At 56.3% G+C, this 20,256-nt stretch overlaps 1 protein-coding gene across 1 annotated transcript in view; it reads left to right on the top strand.

The window, feature by feature from the left end:
• Positions 1 to 20,256, top strand: part of CSMD1 (CUB and Sushi multiple domains 1) — a 1,728,861-nt gene that overhangs the window by 1,654,575 nt on the left and 54,030 nt on the right. Inside the window, exon 52 of the mRNA XM_066382147.1 lies at positions 13,223 to 13,396. Coding sequence (XP_066238244.1) covers positions 13,223 to 13,396 — 174 coding nt within the window. The remainder of the gene's footprint in view (positions 1 to 13,222; positions 13,397 to 20,256) is intronic.

The following is a 20,256-nucleotide window of genomic DNA, read 5'->3' as shown; positions in this document are numbered from 1 at the left end:
CATGACTCTGGCTTCACACTGAGTGTCCTCTGTGACATGACTGAGGCAGGGAATTCCCTCCTCACACTCGTGCTGGTCCCCAGCTTCACACTGAGTGTCCTCTGTGACATGACTCTGAGGCAGGGGATTCCCTCCTCACACTCGTGCTGGTCCCCAGCTTCACACTGAGTGTCCTCTGTGACATGACTGAGGCAGGGAATTCCCTCCTCACACTCGTGCTGGTCCCCAGCTTCACACTGAGTGTCCTCTGTGACATGACTGAGGTAGGAATTCCCTCCTCACACTCGTGCTGGTCACTGGCTTCACACTGAGTGTCCTCTGTGACATGACTCTGAGGTAGGAATTCCCTCCTCACACTTGTGCTGGTCCCCAGCTTCACACTGAGTGTCCTCTGTGACATGACTGAGGTAGGAATTCCCTCCTCACACTTGTGCTGGTCCCCAGCTTCACACTGAGTGTCCTCTGTGACATGACTCTGAGGTAGGGAATTCCCTCCTCACACTCGTGTGGTCACCGGCTTCACACTGAGTGTCCTCTGTGACATGACTCTGAGGCAGGGGATTCCCTCCTCACACTCGTGTGGTCACCGGCTTCACACTGAGTGTCCTCTGTGACATGACTCTGAGGCAGGGGATTCCCTCCTCACACTCGTGTGGTCACCGGCTTCACACTGAGTGTCCTCTGTGACATGACTCTGAGGCAGGGGATTCCCTCCTCACACTCGTGTGGTCACCGGCTTCACACTGAGTGTCCTCTGTGACATGACTCTGAGGCAGGGGATTCCCTCCTCATACTCGTGTGGTCACCGGCTTCACACTGAGTGTCCTCTGTGACATGACTCTGAGGCAGGGGATTCCCTCCTCACACTCGTGCTGGTCCCCAGCTTCACACTGAGTGTCCTCTGTGACATGACTGAGGCAGGGAATTCCCTCCTCACACTTGTGCTGGTCCCCAGCTTCACACTGAGTGTCCTCTGTGACATGACTGAGGTAGGGGATTCCCTCCTCACACTCGTGCTGGTCCCCAGCTTCACACTGAGTGTCCTCTGTGACATGGCTCTGAGGTAGGAATTCCCTCCTCACACTCGTGCTGGTCACCGGCTTCACACTGAGTGTCCTCTGTGACATGACTCTGAGGTAGGGAATTCCCTCCTCACACTCGTGCTGGTCCCAGCTTCACACTGAGTGTCCTCTGTGACATGACTGAGGTAGGAATTCCCTCCTCACACTCGTGCTGGTCACCAGCTTCACACTGAGTGTCCTCTGTGACATGACTCTGAGGTAGGAATTCCCTCCTCACACTTGTGCTGGTCCCCAGCTTCACACTGAGTGTCCTCTGTGACATGACTCTGGCTTCACACTGAGTGTCCTCTGTGACATGGCTCTGAGGCAGGGAATTCCCTCCTCACACTCGTGCTGGTCACCGGCTTCACACTGAGTGTCCTCTGTGACATGACTGAGGTAGGAATTCCCTCCTCACACTCGTGCTGGTCACTGGCTTCACACTGAGTGTCCTCTGTGACATGACTCTGAGGTAGGAATTCCCTCCTCACACTTGTGCTGGTCCCCAGCTTCACACTGAGTGTCCTCTGTGACATGACTCTGGCTTCACACTGAGTGTCCTCTGTGACATGGCTCTGAGGCAGGGAATTCCCTCCTCACACTCGTGCTGGTCACCGGCTTCACACTGAGTGTCCTCTGTGACATGACTGAGGTAGGAATTCCCTCCTCACACTCGTGTGGTCACCGGCTTCACACTGAGTGTCCTCTGTGACATGACTCTGAGGTAGGAATTCCCTCCTCACACTTGTGCTGGTCCCCAGCTTCACACTGAGTGTCCTCTGTGACATGACTCTGGCTTCACACTGAGTGTCCTCTGTGACATGACCTGAGGCAGGGGATTCCCTCCTCACACTCGTGCTGGTCACCGGCTTCACACTGAGTGTCCTCTGTGACATGACTCTGAGGTAGGAATTCCCTCCTCACACTTGTGCTGGTCCCCAGCTTCACACTGAGTGTCCTCTGTGACATGACTCTGGCTTCACACTGAGTGTCCTCTGTGACATGACTCTGAGGCAGGGAATTCCCTCCTCACACTCGTGTGGTCCCCGGCTTTGTACTGAGTGTCCTCTGTGACATGACTCTGAGGCAGGGGATTCCCTCCTCACACTCGTGTGGTCCCCGGCTTTGTACTGAGTGTCCTCTGTGACATGGCTCTGAGGCAGGGAATTCCCTCCTCACACTCATGCTGGTCCCCGGCTTCGTGCTGAGTGTCCTCTGTGACATGACTCTGGCTTCACACTGAGTGTCCTCTGTGACATGACTCTGAGGCAGGGAATTCCCTCCTCACACTCGTGCTGGTCACCGGCTTCGCACTGAGTGTCCTCTGTGACATGACTCTGAGGCAGGGGATTCCCTCCTCATACTCGTGTGGTCACCAGCTTCACACTGAGTGTCCTCTGTGACATGACTCTGAGGCAGGGGATTCCCTCCTCACACTCGTGCTGGTCCCCAGCTTCACACTGAGTGTCCTCTGTGACATGACTGAGGCAGGGAATTCCCTCCTCACACTTGTGCTGGTCCCCAGCTTCACACTGAGTGTCCTCTGTGACATGACTGAGGTAGGGGATTCCCTCCTCACACTCGTGCTGGTCACCAGCTTCACACTGAGTGTCCTCTGTGACATGACTGAGGTAGGGGATTCCCTCCTCACACTCGTGCTGGTCACTGGCTTCACACTGAGTGTCCTCTGTGACATGACTCTGAGGTAGGAAATTCCCTCCTCACACTCGTGCTGGTCCCCGGCTTCACACTGAGTGTCCTCTGTGACATGGCTCTGAGGTAGGAATTCCCTCCTCACACTCGTGCTGGTCCCCAGCTTCACACTGAGTGTCCTCTGTGACATGACTCTGAGGTAGGGAATTCCCTCCTCACACTCGTGCTGGTCCCCAGCTTCACACTGAGTGTCCTCTGTGACATGACTCTGAGGTAGGGAATTCCCTCCTCACACTCGTGCTGGTCACCGGCTTCACACTGAGTGTCCTCTGTGACATGACTCTGTGGTAGGGAATTCCCTCCTCACACTCGTGCTGGTCCCCAGCTTCACACTGAGTGTCCTCTGTGACATGACTGAGGTAGGAATTCCCTCCTCACACTCGTGCTGGTCACCAGCTTCACACTGAGTGTCCTCTGTGACATGACTCTGAGGTAGGAATTCCCTCCTCACACTTGTGCTGGTCCCCAGCTTCACACTGAGTGTCCTCTGTGACATGACTCTGGCTTCACACTGAGTGTCCTCTGTGACATGACTCTGAGGCAGGGAATTCCCTCCTCACACTCGTGTGGTCCCCGGCTTTGTACTGAGTGTCCTCTGTGACATGACTCTGAGGCAGGGAATTCCCTCCTCACACTCGTGCTGGTCCCCAGCTTCACACTGAGTGTCCTCTGTGACATGACTGAGGTAGGAATTCCCTCCTCACACTCGTGCTGGTCACTGGCTTCACACTGAGTGTCCTCTGTGACATGACTCTGAGGTAGGAATTCCCTCCTCACACTTGTGCTGGTCCCCAGCTTCACACTGAGTGTCCTCTGTGACATGACTCTGGCTTCACACTGAGTGTCCTCTGTGACATGGCTCTGAGGCAGGGAATTCCCTCCTCACACTCGTGCTGGTCACCGGCTTCACACTGAGTGTCCTCTGTGACATGACTGAGGTAGGAATTCCCTCCTCACACTCGTGTGGTCACCGGCTTCACACTGAGTGTCCTCTGTGACATGACTCTGAGGTAGGAATTCCCTCCTCACACTTGTGCTGGTCCCCAGCTTCACACTGAGTGTCCTCTGTGACATGACTCTGGCTTCACACTGAGTGTCCTCTGTGACATGACCTGAGGCAGGGGATTCCCTCCTCACACTCGTGCTGGTCACCGGCTTCACACTGAGTGTCCTCTGTGACATGACTCTGAGGTAGGAATTCCCTCCTCACACTTGTGCTGGTCCCCAGCTTCACACTGAGTGTCCTCTGTGACATGACTCTGGCTTCACACTGAGTGTCCTCTGTGACATGACTCTGAGGCAGGGAATTCCCTCCTCACACTCGTGTGGTCCCCGGCTTTGTACTGAGTGTCCTCTGTGACATGACTCTGAGGCAGGGGATTCCCTCCTCACACTCGTGTGGTCCCCGGCTTTGTACTGAGTGTCCTCTGTGACATGGCTCTGAGGCAGGGAATTCCCTCCTCACACTCATGCTGGTCCCCGGCTTCGTGCTGAGTGTCCTCTGTGACATGACTCTGGCTTCACACTGAGTGTCCTCTGTGACATGACTCTGAGGCAGGGAATTCCCTCCTCACACTCGTGCTGGTCACCGGCTTCGCACTGAGTGTCCTCTGTGACATGACTCTGAGGCAGGGGATTCCCTCCTCATACTCGTGTGGTCACCAGCTTCACACTGAGTGTCCTCTGTGACATGACTCTGAGGCAGGGGATTCCCTCCTCACACTCGTGCTGGTCCCCAGCTTCACACTGAGTGTCCTCTGTGACATGACTGAGGCAGGGAATTCCCTCCTCACACTTGTGCTGGTCCCCAGCTTCACACTGAGTGTCCTCTGTGACATGACTGAGGTAGGGGATTCCCTCCTCACACTCGTGCTGGTCACCAGCTTCACACTGAGTGTCCTCTGTGACATGACTGAGGTAGGGGATTCCCTCCTCACACTCGTGCTGGTCACTGGCTTCACACTGAGTGTCCTCTGTGACATGACTCTGAGGTAGGAAATTCCCTCCTCACACTCGTGCTGGTCCCCGGCTTCACACTGAGTGTCCTCTGTGACATGGCTCTGAGGTAGGAATTCCCTCCTCACACTCGTGCTGGTCCCCAGCTTCACACTGAGTGTCCTCTGTGACATGACTCTGAGGTAGGGAATTCCCTCCTCACACTCGTGCTGGTCACCGGCTTCACACTGAGTGTCCTCTGTGACATGACTCTGAGGCAGGGGATTCCCTCCTCATACTCGTGTGGTCACCAGCTTCACACTGAGTGTCCTCTGTGACATGACTCTGAGGCAGGGGATTCCCTCCTCACACTCGTGCTGGTCCCCAGCTTCACACTGAGTGTCCTCTGTGACATGACTCTGAGGCAGGGGATTCCCTCCTCATACTCGTGTGGTCACCAGCTTCACACTGAGTGTCCTCTGTGACATGACTCTGAGGTAGGGAATTCCCTCCTCACACTCGTGCTGGTCCCCAGCTTCACACTGAGTGTCCTCTGTGACATGACTCTGGCTTCACACTGAGTGTCCTCTGTGACATGACTCTGAGGCAGGGGATTCCCTCCTCATACTCGTGTGGTCACCGGCTTCACACTGAGTGTCCTCTGTGACATGACTCTGAGGCAGGGGATTCCCTCCTCACACTTGTGCTGGTCCCCAGCTTCACACTGAGTGTCCTCTGTGACATGACTGAGGTAGGGGATTCCCTCCTCACACTCGTGCTGGTCACTGGCTTCACACTGAGTGTCCTCTGTGACATGACTCTGAGGTAGGGAATTCCCTCCTCACACTCGTGCTGGTCCCCAGCTTCACACTGAGTGTCCTCTGTGACATGACTGAGGTAGGAATTCCCTCCTCACACTCGTGCTGGTCACCAGCTTCACACTGAGTGTCCTCTGTGACATGACTCTGAGGTAGGAATTCCCTCCTCACATTTGTGCTGGTCCCCAGCTTCACACTGAGTGTCCTCTGTGACATGACTCTGAGGTAGGAAATTCCCTCCTCACACTCGTGCTGGTCCCCGGCTTCGCACTGAGTGTCCTCTGTGACATGACTGAGGTAGGAATTCCCTCCTCACACTCGTGTGGTCACTGGCTTCGCACTGAGTGTCCTCTGTGACATGACTGAGGTAGGAATTCCCTCCTCACACTCGTGTGGTCACTGGCTTCACACTGAGTGTCCTCTGTGACATGACTGAGGTAGGAATTCCCTCCTCACACTCGTGCTGGTCACTGGCTTCACACTGAGTGTCCTCTGTGACATGACTGAGGTAGGAATTCCCTCCTCACACTCGTGCTGGTCACCGGCTTCACACTGAGTGTCCTCTGTGACATGACTGAGGTAGGAATTCCCTCCTCACACTCGTGTGGTCACCGGCTTCACACTGAGTGTCCTCTGTGACATGACTCTGAGGTAGGAATTCCCTCCTCACACTTGTGCTGGTCCCCAGCTTCACACTGAGTGTCCTCTGTGACATGACTCTGGCTTCACACTGAGTGTCCTCTGTGACATGGCTCTGAGGCAGGGAATTCCCTCCTCACACTCGTGCTGGTCACTGGCTTCACACTGAGTGTCCTCTGTGACATGACTGAGGTAGGAATTCCCTCCTCACACTCGTGCTGGTCCCCAGCTTCACACTGAGTGTCCTCTGTGACATGACTGAGGTAGGAATTCCCTCCTCACACTCGTGCTGGTCCCCAGCTTCACACTGAGTGTCCTCTGTGACATGACTCTGAGGCAGGGAATTCCCTCCTCACACTCGTGCTGGTCACCGACTTCGCACTGAGTGTCCTCTGTGACATGACTCTGAGGCAGGGAATTCCCTCCTCACACTCGTGTGGTCACCGGCTTCACACTGAGTGTCCTCTGTGACATGACTCTGAGGTAGGGGATTCCCTCCTCACACTCATGCTGGTCACCGGCTTCACACTGAGTGTCCTCTGTGACATGACTCTGAGGTAGGGGATTCCCTCCTCACACTCGTGCTGGTCTCGGCTTCACACTGAGTGTCCTCTGTGACATGACTGAGGTAGGAATTCCCTCCTCACACTCGTGTGGTCACTGGCTTCACACTGAGTGTCCTCTGTGACATGACTCTGAGGTAGGAATTCCCTCCTCACACTTGTGCTGGTCCCCAGCTTCACACTGAGTGTCCTCTGTGACATGACTGAGGTAGGAAATTCCCTCCTCACACTCGTGCTGGTCACCAGCTTCACACTGAGTGTCCTCTGTGACATGACTCTGGCTTCACACTGAGTGTCCTCTGTGACATGACCTGAGGCAGGGGATTCCCTCCTCACACTCGTGCTGGTCACCGGCTTCACACTGAGTGTCCTCTGTGACATGACTCTGAGGTAGGGGATTCCCTCCTCACACTCGTGCTGGTCACCAGCTTCACACTGAGTGTCCTCTGTGACATGACTCTGGCTTCACACTGAGTGTCCTCTGTGACATGACCTGAGGCAGGGGATTCCCTCCTCACACTCGTGTGGTCCCCGGCTTTGTACTGAGTGTCCTCTGTGACATGACTCTGAGGCAGGGGATTCCCTCCTCACACTCGTGTGGTCCCCGGCTTTGTACTGAGTGTCCTCTGTGACATGGCTCTGAGGCAGGGAATTCCCTCCTCACACTCGTGCTGGTCCCCAGCTTCGTGCTGAGTGTCCTCTGTGACATGACTCTGGCTTCACACTGAGTGTCCTCTGTGACATGACTCTGAGGTAGGAATTCCCTCCTCACACTCATGCTGGTCCCCGGCTTCGTGCTGAGTGTCCTCTGTGACATGACTCTGGCTTCACACTGAGTGTCCTCTGTGACATGACTCTGAGGCAGGGAATTCCCTCCTCACACTCGTGCTGGTCACCGGCTTCGCACTGAGTGTCCTCTGTGACATGACTCTGAGGTTTGGAATTCCCTCCTCACACTCATGCTGGTCACCGGCTTCACACTGAGTGTCCTCTGTGACATGACCTGAGGCAGGGGTTTCCCTCCTCACACTCGTGCTGGTCACTGGCTTCACACTGAGTGTCCTCTGTGACATGACCTGAGGCAGGGTATTCCCTCCTCACACTCGTGTGGTCCCCGGCTTCACACTGAGTGTCCTCTGTGACATGACTCTGAGGCAGGGGATTCCCTCCTCACACTCGTGTGGTCATCTCCACATGTCCCCGCACGATGCTCCAGGTGAGATTCAGAGACTGGTCCTTGAGGTCACAGAGGGGGCGGGGAGGGAGTCGGGGTCACTCACCTTTGTCCCACGGGGCACTCTTCCAGCCAGCGTCCTTTCTGCCGGGTCCCAGCGGAACCAGCGTCTTCAGAGCAGGTGCCGTTAGCATCCTGGGGGCGGGGCGTTCCCACGTTGCCTGAGCCTGGACTCCCCTCTTTCCCAGCTGCTCACACCGGCCCTGGACCAGGACCTCGCCGTGAAGGAGGCAGGGTGGCCTGCACTGACCGTCTCTTTGTTGTGAGGGGTGTGCCTCGATGGGCCCTCAAACATGCGGGCAGTGTGGTCCACCAGCCTGCACAGTCCACTTACCGCCCAGGAGACCCCAGGAGGGGCGTCCTCACTGCATTCCTGCTGGGGTGGACCCGGCCATCACTCCACACAGCCTGGGGTTGGGTTTTCCTGATGATTTACTCACAAGTGAGTGTCCAGCCTGCATTCAGTAACACCAGTGACACGCGTCACCGCAGGGACAGCTGGTGGCCTGTTTTGTGCATCTTCATGTTGAGAGAGGACTTCTCTCTGTCTCACGTCCAGGGATCCAGGCTCTATCCATCTGGGCCTGTAGCCCAGTTCTAGCCTCGGTCTCCACAGCACACTGTCCCATCCTCACCGACGACCATCACGTGTCCTTCAAGCCTTTCCCCGTGGTGAACAGCCTGTTCACCCGTGTGTCATGCTGCGTGCTTACCGCACACGTCTGTCAGCATGTTCGTGAGCCACCTTCCACCCAGATCGCATTCGGAAGCACCCGCTCTTGACCTGGGATCCATCTGTCCCCACAGCAGTGGTGAGAAAGGACACAGGTGGCAAACGAGGATGCCATGGGGCACTCTGGGTGCCCGAGCCGAGTGCCAGGGTGTCCCCACGCTCCCCAGAACGCAGAGCTGAGTGCCAGGGTGTCCCCACGCTCCCCAGAACGCGGAGCCGAGTGCCAGGGTGTCCCCACGCTCCCCAGAACGCGGAGCTGAGTGCCAGGGTGTCCCCACGCTCCCCCAGAACACGGAGCCGAGTGCCAGGGTGTCCCCACGCTCCCCAGAACGCGGAGCTGAGTGCCAGGGTGTCCCCACGCTCCCCAGAACACGGAGCCGAGTGCCAGGGTGTCCCCACGCTCCCCCAGAACGCGGAGCTGAGTGCCAGGGTGTCCCCACGCTCCCCAGAACACGGAGCCGAGTGCCAGGGTGTCCCCATGCTCCCCCAGAACACGGAGTCACCACAGAGCGTGGGCACAAATGCATCGTGAATTCGGGGGAAGAGCCGGCTTCGTGAACTCACTCTGAAAACTTGCGTGGAGGACGGGACCTGGTCTGGAGGCTTCCCCGTGGCCGTTTCTCTTTCCTGGAGTGACAGCCGTTCTCCCTTCCAACTCAGCGGCTCCCCCGGATGGGTGCCGCTTTGCCAGGGACGGTATTGGGGTTCCTCCCAGTGAACCCCTGCATCTGAGAGCCCGTCACCCCGCTGCTGGAGCGAATGCTGCTCCGTGAGGTTTTCTTTGCCATCCAGGGGACCCTAGCTGAGGGCACAGCTGAGGGGGTGCCGTCCCAGGACGTCTGTATCGGACGCTGGGAGAGCAGAGAACAGAACGGACCAGAGCCGAGGGCGCGGCCGTCACAGGTGCGTGAGGACCCGCGGGCGAGAGCAGGTGTGCCCAGACCTCGCGGCCGCCTCACACACTTCCGACCAGCCCTGGAGATGACAGCACGGTCCTGTGTTCCTGCGTTGGCTACAGACGATCTCTTAAATATCATGGCTCAAGGTGAAGTTCACGCCCTGTTTGGAAAAAGGCTTAATGAGAAGTTCACCGCAGATTGTGAAAATCTAAATCCTCGTCGAATTCATTGACATTTGGTGCAGAGGACACACTCGTGATGTTACTGACCACACACACCACGACCTTGCAAGGACTCGGCATCTCAGACACTGATAAATCGTGGCGGCTGTCCCCACAACCGGGCCGTGCTGAGCGGGGACACACTCTGGGGCGGACTTTCCGCCGTCCTGGTGAGCAGTCCCCCACGGGCGCACCGTGCCTGGCTGCGGGTGCCTGCGTGTCCGCTTGACGTGACATCAGCCTGTTTCAAGAGGCCGGTCTCCGTGGTGCACACGTCAAGTTTTCCTTCACTTGTGATATCAGCGAAGGTTCGCCCGCGTCTGGCTTGGCTCACTGAGTGGGTCCTGGGCTAGCAGCTCGCTGACCGAGCCCTGGCTGCACAGGCACCGCCGTGAGCACTTACACACGTGTTCTCTCCGTGACCCCGGTACACAGCCACGCCGCGGGGCTGGCCAGGGAGGCCCTGTGGTAAGAGACGTTTTCCCTACATTTATAAAGGAGTTGTTTCTTAAAAAGCAGTAAGAAGTTTAATGATTTACACACTTGAGAAGGAAACCTCAAAACACATTCAACAGAAACACTCCTAGAACCGTAAGGAAAACTGACACACTTCAGTGATAATCCCAGATTTCAGCCCTTCTCCCGCAATAAGAGAACACGCAGACGGAAGAATCGGGAAGGACGTGGGTTTGAAGAACGGTGCTGTCCAGTTTGACCAAGTTGACGCTCTCCTCGTAGAGAGCAAAGCACACACGTTTTCCCCCCAAGTTCACACAGACCAGGTGGAAGAGACGTTTCCAGTCACGAGGGAGAGGCTCCATCTGGAAGTGCCCCCTCTCTGTACCAGGAACGGGGGTGTGACTGATGTCCAGAAACGCTGGTCAGTGCAGAGGGGAGGAGGGACCTCCCAGCCGTCACCGCTCTGAGCTCTGCCTGGTGACCGCCCTCGCCGGAACTGGCTCCCCTTTCCCCGGCACCTTCTTTTGTCTTCGGCAGGAAACCGAGTTTCAGGTGGTGGCTTGGCCCATTCTGGAGACTTCCTCAGCTTTCCTGCGGCATCTCGCGTGTATACAGGAGGAAGACATGTATATAAACGTGCTTATTTTTCTCCCGTTAGGCTGTTATTCATCACAGGGGTCTCGCCAAGAACCTGGAAGGGTGGAGAGAAGTTATTTTTCCTCCCTTCCAGGATCGGCCCTGGCAAGTGCCCCAACGAGGCCCCAAGACTGAGCAAACTGGCGGCATCCCCAGCTGGTCCTGGCCACAGCAAGGGGGTGACCGGTAGCCAGAAGTCATGTTCCTACTCTCTCTGTTTTACTGCCTCTTACCGCTTTATTGTAAGGACTCAGTAACTGTCAGCTCTTTGTCAGATCTCTTCCCAGCTCGTTACACGTCATAACTCCCTGTGCCCAGAATCCACGCGTCCCTCTTAGAATAGCTTCTCACTCACTCCCCTCTGAGGGGCCGCTGGTGCTGGTAACCTGGGGATTTCTTCCGGCCCTGAGGTTCGATGACTCCGGTGCGCAAACACTGATGCACTCGGAGTGCGGGGAACCGGGTGGTGTGTGAAGTGTCCCCACCGAGAGTGACCACCGAATGTAGACCCCACACAGGAGCCATCGTGTGAGCGGAAGTGGAAGTGGACACCATCAGTCGTTCTGCTGGGACAGCAGGTGTATCTTGGGGACACACAGTTACCCTATCTCCAGCCACGTAGAGGACAGATTTTATTTTATTGTTTTATGGTCAGCATTTTTATGGAGCTCATGACACCAATAAATTATGCAAGGAAATAGTAAATGAGCTTGGTCCTATTCTTGGAATGGGACGTCCTCGGTTTTAATTCCACACCACTTTGTCCCAGCTCAGTTCCTGCCGGGCACACGTGGGTGGCCAGTGACCAGCGACCAATGACATGGGTCCCTGTGGCTGATACAGACAGAAATGTGGACAGAATGCCAACACATCTGATAGCTGTACTTTGTGTGTGTATACTGGGTATTTTTTATTTTCAAGAAAGCTACCTGTGAGGATGAAAACACAATCCCAATGGGCAAAGAAGGTACCTCGAAGACATTGTCATTGACTAAGTTTTCATTTCAAGGATGTGAGAGAAGAGAAATGCAGCAGCCAGCTGGTTGACCCACCTGACCCTACGGAGACACCCTGCCCGTCTTCTTGCTGAAAATGAGGACAGGGATCTGGTTATCTCTAAGCAGAGCTGTCCCAGCGGAGACGAGGGATCTGGTTATCTCTAAGCAGAGCCGTCCCCGGCGGAGACGAGGGATCTGGTTATCTCTAAGCAGAGCCGTCCCCGGCGGAGACGAGGGATCCGGTTATCTAAGCAGAGCCGTCCCCGGCGGAGACGAGGGATCTGGTTATCTAAGCAGAGCCGTCCCCGGCGGAGACGAGGGATCTGGTTATCTCTAAGCAGAGCCGTCCCCGGCGGAGACGAGGGATCTGGTTATCTCTAAGCAGAGCCGTCCCCGGCGGAGACGAGGGATCCGGTTATCTCTAAGCAGAGCCGTCCCCGGCAGAGACCAGGGATCCAGTTATCTCTAAGCAGAACCATCCCCATGGAGACGAGGGATCTGGTTATCTCTAAGCAGAGCCGTCCCCGGCGGAGATGAGGGATCCGGTTATCTCTAAGCAGAGCCGTCCCCGGCGGAGACCGGGGATCTCGTTATCTCTAAGCAGAGCTGTCCCCGGCGGAGACCAGGGATCTGGTTATCTCTAAGCAGAGCCGTCCCCATGGAGACCAGGGATCTGGTTATCTCTAAGCAGAGCCGTCCCCGGCAGAGACCGGGGATCTGGTTATCTCTAAGCAGAGCCGTCCCAGTGGAGACTAGGAATCTCGTTATCTCTAAGAGCTGTCCCTGGCGGAGACGGGGGATCTGGTTATCTCTAAGCAGAGCCGTCCCCGGCAGAGATGAGGGATCCGGTTATCTCTAAGCAGAGCCGTCCCCGGCGGAGACGGGGGATCTGGTTATCTCTAAGCAGAGACGTCCCCGGCGGAGACCGGGGATCTGGTTATCTCTAAGCAGAGCCGTCCCCGGCGGAGACGGGGGATCCGGTTATCTCTAAGCAGAGCCGTCCCCGGCGGAGACGGGGGATCCGGTTATCTCTAAGCAGAGCCGTCCCCGGCGGAGACGGGGATCTGGTTATCTCTAAGCAGAGCCGTCCCCGGCGGAGACCAGGGATCTGGTTATCTCTAAGCAGAGACGTCCCCGGCGGAGACCAGGGATCTGGTTATCTCTAAGCAGAGCCGTCCCCGGCGGAGACCGGGGATCTGGTTATCTCTAAGCAGAGCCGTCCCTGGCAGAGACGAGGGATCTGGTTATCTCTAAGCAGAGCCGTCCCGGCGGAGGCGGGTGGTTAGCATTCACTTCCTTGCTTTCTCTTGCAGTCCTCTCCTGTGGAAGCCTGTCCTTCCCGCCCAATGGCAACAAGATCGGGACGCTGACCGTTTACGGGGCCACGGCCATCTTCACGTGCAACACGGGCTACACGCTGGTGGGCTCCCCCGTGCGGGAGTGCCTGGCGGACGGGCTGTGGAGCGGCTCCGAGACGCGGTGCCTGGGTGAGTGCGGCCCCCGCGCCTGCGCAGTCGGTCCACCGCGCCCGTGGAGCGGGGCGGGGCGGGGCCGCGTGTGCATCCCCCGCTGCAGACGCTCGGCCTGCGTGCGGCTCGGTCCTGCTGCGGGCTCCCGGCCGCGCTCCCCGCGGGGCTGGTTCCTCGGGGGTCTGGAGGGTCTCTGTTTCACTCTGAGCGATAGAGGGAGGTCACATGGTGCCTCAGGTGACGTGACGGCTATTTAAGAGAGTGCTGAGGACATCACTCTGCTCGTGACTGAGGACACACAAAATTGAATTTCAGGAATCTAATGCATTTAAAAAAGTTGAAGGGACATTAATAACTCCCAATCTGAGTACAGCTAGTTATCGAGCACGGCGTGTGGGTGGAATGTGTCGGTCTCCTTTTCCCAAATATAATATGAACATTTTTTGCATGACGATTTCCAAAAGTTGAATTGAAAAAATTTTTCTGAAAAACCTTCTGAGTAAATGTATAAAAATTGTTAAATAAGCTGCTCAGAGTACAGTGGTTCTCAATGTTCCCTCTAGGTCTCAAGTCATTGTGTAAAATGCACTTAGCTGCCTTCAAACTCTCTGTGATTCCAGTGGTTTAATCACGCAAAAGCCAGAGGGCCGGGAATGGGCAGTGACTGGCTGTCCACGGGCTAGGACCACGTGAGGGACCAAGCCAAGACCGGGGCGTTTTGAAGAGTAAAAATACATTCTTTGCAGTCGGGGGAACTTGTGGAAAGACTCAGGAGGGTTTGAAGACAGGGCGGTGGAAGTGACGTGATCCCAGGTCCTCACCGTGGCCCCTGGATGACGCCCGCGTTCTTCAAAGCTCCGCAGACTTAGACGTGTGCCCCTTGAGCCCGTGTGTGTGGACAGATACCTTCTTGCTGGGTGTAGTCAGTGCAGCGTTCAGGAAACCCGGGCATGTCCCGGGACTGTGGGTGGGGTCCCTCACTGGGGCGACCGCGCTTCTGAGACTTTCTGCACGTTCCTGCCTGTTCTAATGACACTGCCGTTCGCTGAGTGGCTCTGGTCGTGGCAGAGCGACGCCCTGGAGGGGCAGAGCATCGCCCCCTGGTGGGCGTGCCGGGTGGATCCCGGTCGGGCGCATGCGGGAGTCTGACTGTCTCTCCTCGTTTCCAGCTTCAGAAAAAAAAAGAAAAAGAAAAAAAAATTCCACGAGGGCCTTTCTGTCCACAGACATCTCGTCCGTCCCTCCAGTGGCCATAGGACGCTGATAAGGCAGCGCCAGCCTCGGGGACGCGGACGAGGCAGCGCCCCGGCCTCGGGGACGCAGATAAGGCAGCGCCAGCCTCGGGGACGCGGATGAGGCAGCGCCAGCCTCGGGGACGCGGATGAGGCAGCGCCAGCCTCGGGGACGCAGATGAGGCACAGTCCCAGCCTCGGGGACGCGGATGAGGCAGAGTCCCAGCCTCGGGGACGCAGATAAGGCAGCGCCAGCCTCGGGGACGCAGATGAGGCACAGTCCCAGCCTCGGGGACGCGGATGAGGCAGAGTCCCAGCCTCGGGGACGCGGATGAGGCAGAGTCCCAGCCTCGGGGACGCGGATGAGGCAGAGTCCCAGCCTCGGGGACGCGGACGAGGCAGCGCCAGCCTCGGGGACGCGGATGAGGCACAGTCCCAGCCTCGGGGACGCGGATGAGGCAGAGTCCCAGCCTCGGGGACGCGGATGAGGCAGAGTCCCAGCCTCGGGGACGCAGATGAGGCACAGTCCCAGCCTCGGGAACGCGGACGAGGCAGAGTCCCAGCCTCGGGGACGCAGATGAGGCAGCGCCAGCCTCGGGGACGCGGACGAGGCAGAGTCCCAGCCTCGGGGGACGCGGATGAGGCAGCACCAGCCTCGGGGACGCGGATGAGGCAGAGTCTCAGCCTCGGGGACGCGGATGAGGCGGAGCACCAGCCTCGGGGACGCGGATGAGGCGGAGCACCAGCCTCGGGGACGCGGATGAGGCAGAGTCCCAGCCTCGGGGACGCGGACGAGGCAGCGCCAGCCTCGGGGACGCGGACGAGGCAGAGTCCCAGCCTCGGGGACGCGGATGAGGCAGCACCAGCCTCGGGGACGCGGATGAGGCAGAGTCCCAGCCTCGGGGACGCGGATGAGGCAGCACCAGCCTCGGGGACGCGGATGAGGCAGAGTCCCAGCCTCGGGGACGCGGATGAGGCAGAGTCCCAGCCTCGGGGACGCGGACGAGGCAGAGTCCCAGCCTCGGGGACGCGGATGAGGCAGCACCAGCCTCGGGGACGCGGATGAGGCAGAGTCCCAGCCTCGGGGACGCGGACGAGGCAGCGCCCCGGCCTCGGGGAGTTCGCAGGACACATTCAGTTTGCGTAACTGTCAGTCAAGGGCTCTGCTGGCATCCTGTCGATCCCAAAGCCACCTTCATCTGTTGTGGGGCGTCTGACTGCACGTCAGGCCTTGGGTGGAGAGGGTGAGAAGTGCATTGAGCAGTGGTCTCGGCCTCAGGGGGACGCAGTATGTCTGAGGTGCTCTTGGAAGACGGGGTGCTCAGAAGGAACTTAAACTGAAAATAACGAGGAAGAAAAATATCAAGGACCCTGGTTACAGTGCATGAGGGGTGATAAAACCGAAAGAGACACAGGAAATTTAAATGAAAAAAAATATATAAAGAAAATGAGAAATGGCATATAACCCCATGTTTATAATCATCCTGTGTGCAGAGAACGGGTAATAAATGTAGTATAAAGACTTAAAGATACTCTAAAAGTCCGGATATGGTCTCATAGCAGCCACGGACATTGTGAGGGGAAGACTCATGATGCACAGAACGTGGGAATGGAGAACATCCCTTCCGAAACAGCAGACGGCTCGTGGCGGGCGACACGGTGTAGGCCAGTGAGAAGTGCGCCCGTGGGAGGCAGAGTGGGCAGGTGGGCGAGCGGGTGACCAGGTGGGGGAGCAGAGGGCCCCTCCACCACCTCAGGGATGGAGAAGATTCTAGAATGCTCAGCAGATAAAGGGAACGGAGGCTCCGATCCCGAATGGGCTCAGAGATTTGGTAGAACCGGTAATGGGCGTCTCCAGAATTCAAAGATTAACTAGATGAGGCGCCTCGTTTAGATACAATCATTTTGAATAATGATATTTATTGATGACTAAAAATATACAAGGCAGATTTGAGTTTTTGTTTTTTTGTGACAGAGAGAGTGTAAAACAGACAGGAAGGGAGAGAGATGAGAAGCATCAATTCTTTGTTGCAGCTCCTTAATCTCCTTAGTTGTTCATTGATTGCTTTCTCATATGTACCTTGACCAGAGCGTGGGGGAGGGGCTACAGCAGACTGAGTGACCCCTTGCTCAAGCCAGAGACCATGGGGTCATGTCTATGATCCCACACTCAAGCTGGCGACTTCGGGGTTTCAAACCTGGGTCCTCTACATGCCAGGCCAATGCTCTATCTACTGTGCCACCCCCTGGTTACACAGTTTTGAGTTTTATTAATGCCCTCCTTCTTAGAACTATGGGGAGTGCTTATTATTCCTGTTTACAGGTAAGAAAAAGACCTCTGAACAGTGAGAAATTTTTCCCACACTGATAATCAATATCAAAGCAGTATGAAACCTGGCAGTCTGTCCACAGAACACAGACTTTGTAACTTTGTAAGTGTAGGGCACTTACCAGTGTGTCTGAGCGAAGCCCGGGCTCCTGTGCCAGCTCTGACCAGCAGGGTGGGGCCCCCTGGTGGACGGAAGTGGACCGGACCCTGGTGCTGGGCTGTGTCCACCTCAGGGCTTTGTGCCCGGCCCTGCCTCTGGCTAATTTAGTTCCCACCCCACACTGCTCCCAGGCCTCCTGCTTACCAACCTTGCTATTATTTTCCCTTCACTTCTTGTCATTTAAGTAATTTATCTTTTCCCCATGGTTATGCACCTCTTGAAAATCACTCCACGTTTTTGTCAAGCTAAATGACCTTGGGCGACCTTCAGGCTTATCTGGACCCTTATTAGAGGGTAAACCGTAGTCCCAGAGGGAAAATGACTTTTAATACAACGGAGGCAGTTGGTGAGGATATATATTTTTTTAAATCCAGAAAACAGTCGGTATAAACCGGCGACTTCAGCTCTAAAAGAGGTATCCCCTTAAAAAAAAACCCAAAGCTCTGAGCTTGAGAGACAAATCACCCCCCAATGAGGAGGGGGTGGGAAATGCCCAAGGAACAGAGACCCCGACCCCAGATGGTCGGCCACAAACTCGATTTGCGTGGAAAGCAACCCGCCGGGATGTTATTTAAGACGATGAAACACAGCTGAAGGCCGTGGACAGACAGAGCCCCCACGAGCTGGGAGCCGTGGACTGGGGCCAAGACCCTCACCATGAGAATGTCCAGGCTGCGTTTGAAATAGGAACCGGTTTCTCTCGTGGCAGTCGGTGTTAAAATAACGGATGACAAATAGCTCAGGACAGCTCGTCCCTCTCTCCTCTGTCTTTTCTGTCAAGAAGAATGATGGCGGTGCCGCAGAGGGGAGGCTGTGCTTCTGTGTTAAAAAACTGGGGCTGCAAGCGGGAGGAGTCTATCACGGGGAATGTCAAAAGTTTCTAGTGGAGACAGTTGTTCTGCGCAGGTAAATGGCCTCTGAAAAAGCGGAAGGGACAGGGAGAGAGACCGCCGATCGGTGGGACAGCGTTCAAAGGACGCGTCCTTGAGTTAGACCCCTGCCTGTGGTGATCTCTCCAACGGAAAGGAAGGGCGTTCGCTGTCAGAAAGTCCGGGCTGGCTCCTTCCGTATACACACAGCAGATAGTCCCTCCTTCCCGTAAGAGCGTGGGCGCTGTGTATTTATGAGGAGCTAGCACAGTGTCACAGAAGAACGTGCCAGTCTGGGTCGCCTCTTCCCTCACGTGACATCACTCTCAGGTGGGTGTTTAGAAATACTCTTTAGAAATGGTGTTTCTGAATTGTCAGCCAAATACAGTAAATGTACCTTATGGTTTTTCCATGATAACACTCAGAGCCAAGGTGGTGTAACATGAGCTGTGTGTTGTCTTTTTAAGAGTGTTTGAGGGGACTCGACACCCGTGATGTTTGTTGGCTGTTGGGTTGATTCTCCGATTTCAGAGAGAAACTAGGGGAGATTTTGGGGCTGCGTTTAGAGGCAGTAATTCGTTTTGGGTCTGGGAAGCGGCCCTGCCCACCCAGGGTGGATTTGGGCTGAGTCACGGGGGACACGGAGGTCTTTTATAGGCAGACACGATTGGGAAGGGAAGTCCAGGGCAGGGCCAAAGCGCAGAACTGCGTCACAGGGGCCCCGTGAAAGAATTCTGAAAGCCTCAGACACTCCCCAGAGGAGCATACTGGCCTGGAATTTTCTTTGTAACAAATGTGGCTTGAAATAAGTTTCCCTGACGAGGTGTGTCCCACAGATTGGGTTCATATTTTGCATCAAAGGGACGGGCCTCACGTGATGCTGTTGCTAACGGCACATCAGTAGTACCTCTCGTCCAGCCCGTGTCCGCAGGTCCTTGCAAAGGTCCATCTGCTTTCTGTGACACCACATGGCCTCTGGTTGTGCAAAGCCGCTCAGCACCAGCCCCGGAAATCGCATTCAGAGAAGGAAAGGTCCCTGTCGGCGTTCAGACGCGCCCCTGTAACGTGCACGGGTCTGGAGCGCTGAATGCGTCCAGCGTCTGCCCTGAACGTGCTGCGAGCGTCTGATCCACCTGACATTTTCTGACCCTGTGTTAATCCTCGCGAGGACTTGGAAATCGCCTTTGGGACCCTCTGCCACATAACCCGGCTTCAGCGGGAGCCGGGGCCACTGCCGGAACGGGCAGAATAAAGCAGATCGCATGTCTAATTCTCCTGTGAGGGACCGGCTGTTTACCGTGCTTATTATTGTATTTTCAGCAGAGGGTCGATAATCACAAAGTAAATACACAGTCTGTGAAGCGGTGGTTTGCAGATTTTCTGAAAACGTGGAAATAGGTCCAGTTCTAATCCTCAGCTCAGTATTTGTCACTGGTATAAACTGGGACGGTCCCGAGGTGACCTTACAATAGGGAACTCTGAGGGGGAACTTGTGTGTGTGTGCATGTGTGTGAGTGTGTGTGCGTGTGAGTGTGTGTGGCCGTGACCTGATGACAGGAGACAAACCAGGTGACCGTGAACCTGGAAGACACTCAGCAGGGTGTCCTTGTCACACCTCTGATGTGGCTTCTTTCTGGAAAGTACTGAGCATCCAGGTGGCTTGCTACCTGTTCTTTGTGCTGGCTAAATTTGTCTGGCGGATTTTGTTCCTCTTCACCCGGCTTTATTTTATTTTATTACTTGTCTTTACTGATTTTTAGAGAGAGAGGAAGGGGGGGCGAGAGCGAGAAAGACGTTGCTCTGCTCCTGTGTGTGCCCTAAGTGGGGATCGAACCAGCAACCTTTGTGGATCAGGACAATGCTCTCACCAACCGAGCTCTCCGGCCAGCCACATCGCCCAGTTGTAGAGGGACTGTTAAAGGAGATTCTCTGTTTGGGACGTCCTAACCAACATATAGAAACAGTTTTATAGAAATACATAAAAGCAACAACAGAGCTTTTGTGGTACATGGACTAGCTTAGCTTCACGGGCAGTGGTTCTCCGAGTCCATGGGACCGAGGCTCCGTCTGCAGACCGCGTGAGGCCCCTGCAGACCGCGTGAGGCCCCTGCAGACCGCGTGAGGCCCCGACTGCAGACCGCGTGAGGCCCCTGCAGACCGCGTGAGGCCCCGACTGCAGACCGCGTGAGGCCCCGACTGCAGACCGCGTGAGGCCCCGACTGCAGACCGCGTGAGGCCCCGTCTGCAGACCGCGTGAGGCCCCGTCTGCAGACCGCGTGAGGCCCCGT

The sequence above is a fragment of the Saccopteryx leptura genome, chromosome 4 (assembly GCF_036850995.1).
Source record: "Saccopteryx leptura isolate mSacLep1 chromosome 4, mSacLep1_pri_phased_curated, whole genome shotgun sequence".
Taxonomy (NCBI): Eukaryota; Metazoa; Chordata; class Mammalia; order Chiroptera; family Emballonuridae; genus Saccopteryx; species Saccopteryx leptura.
This window is presented reverse-complemented; position numbering and strand designations above follow the sequence as displayed.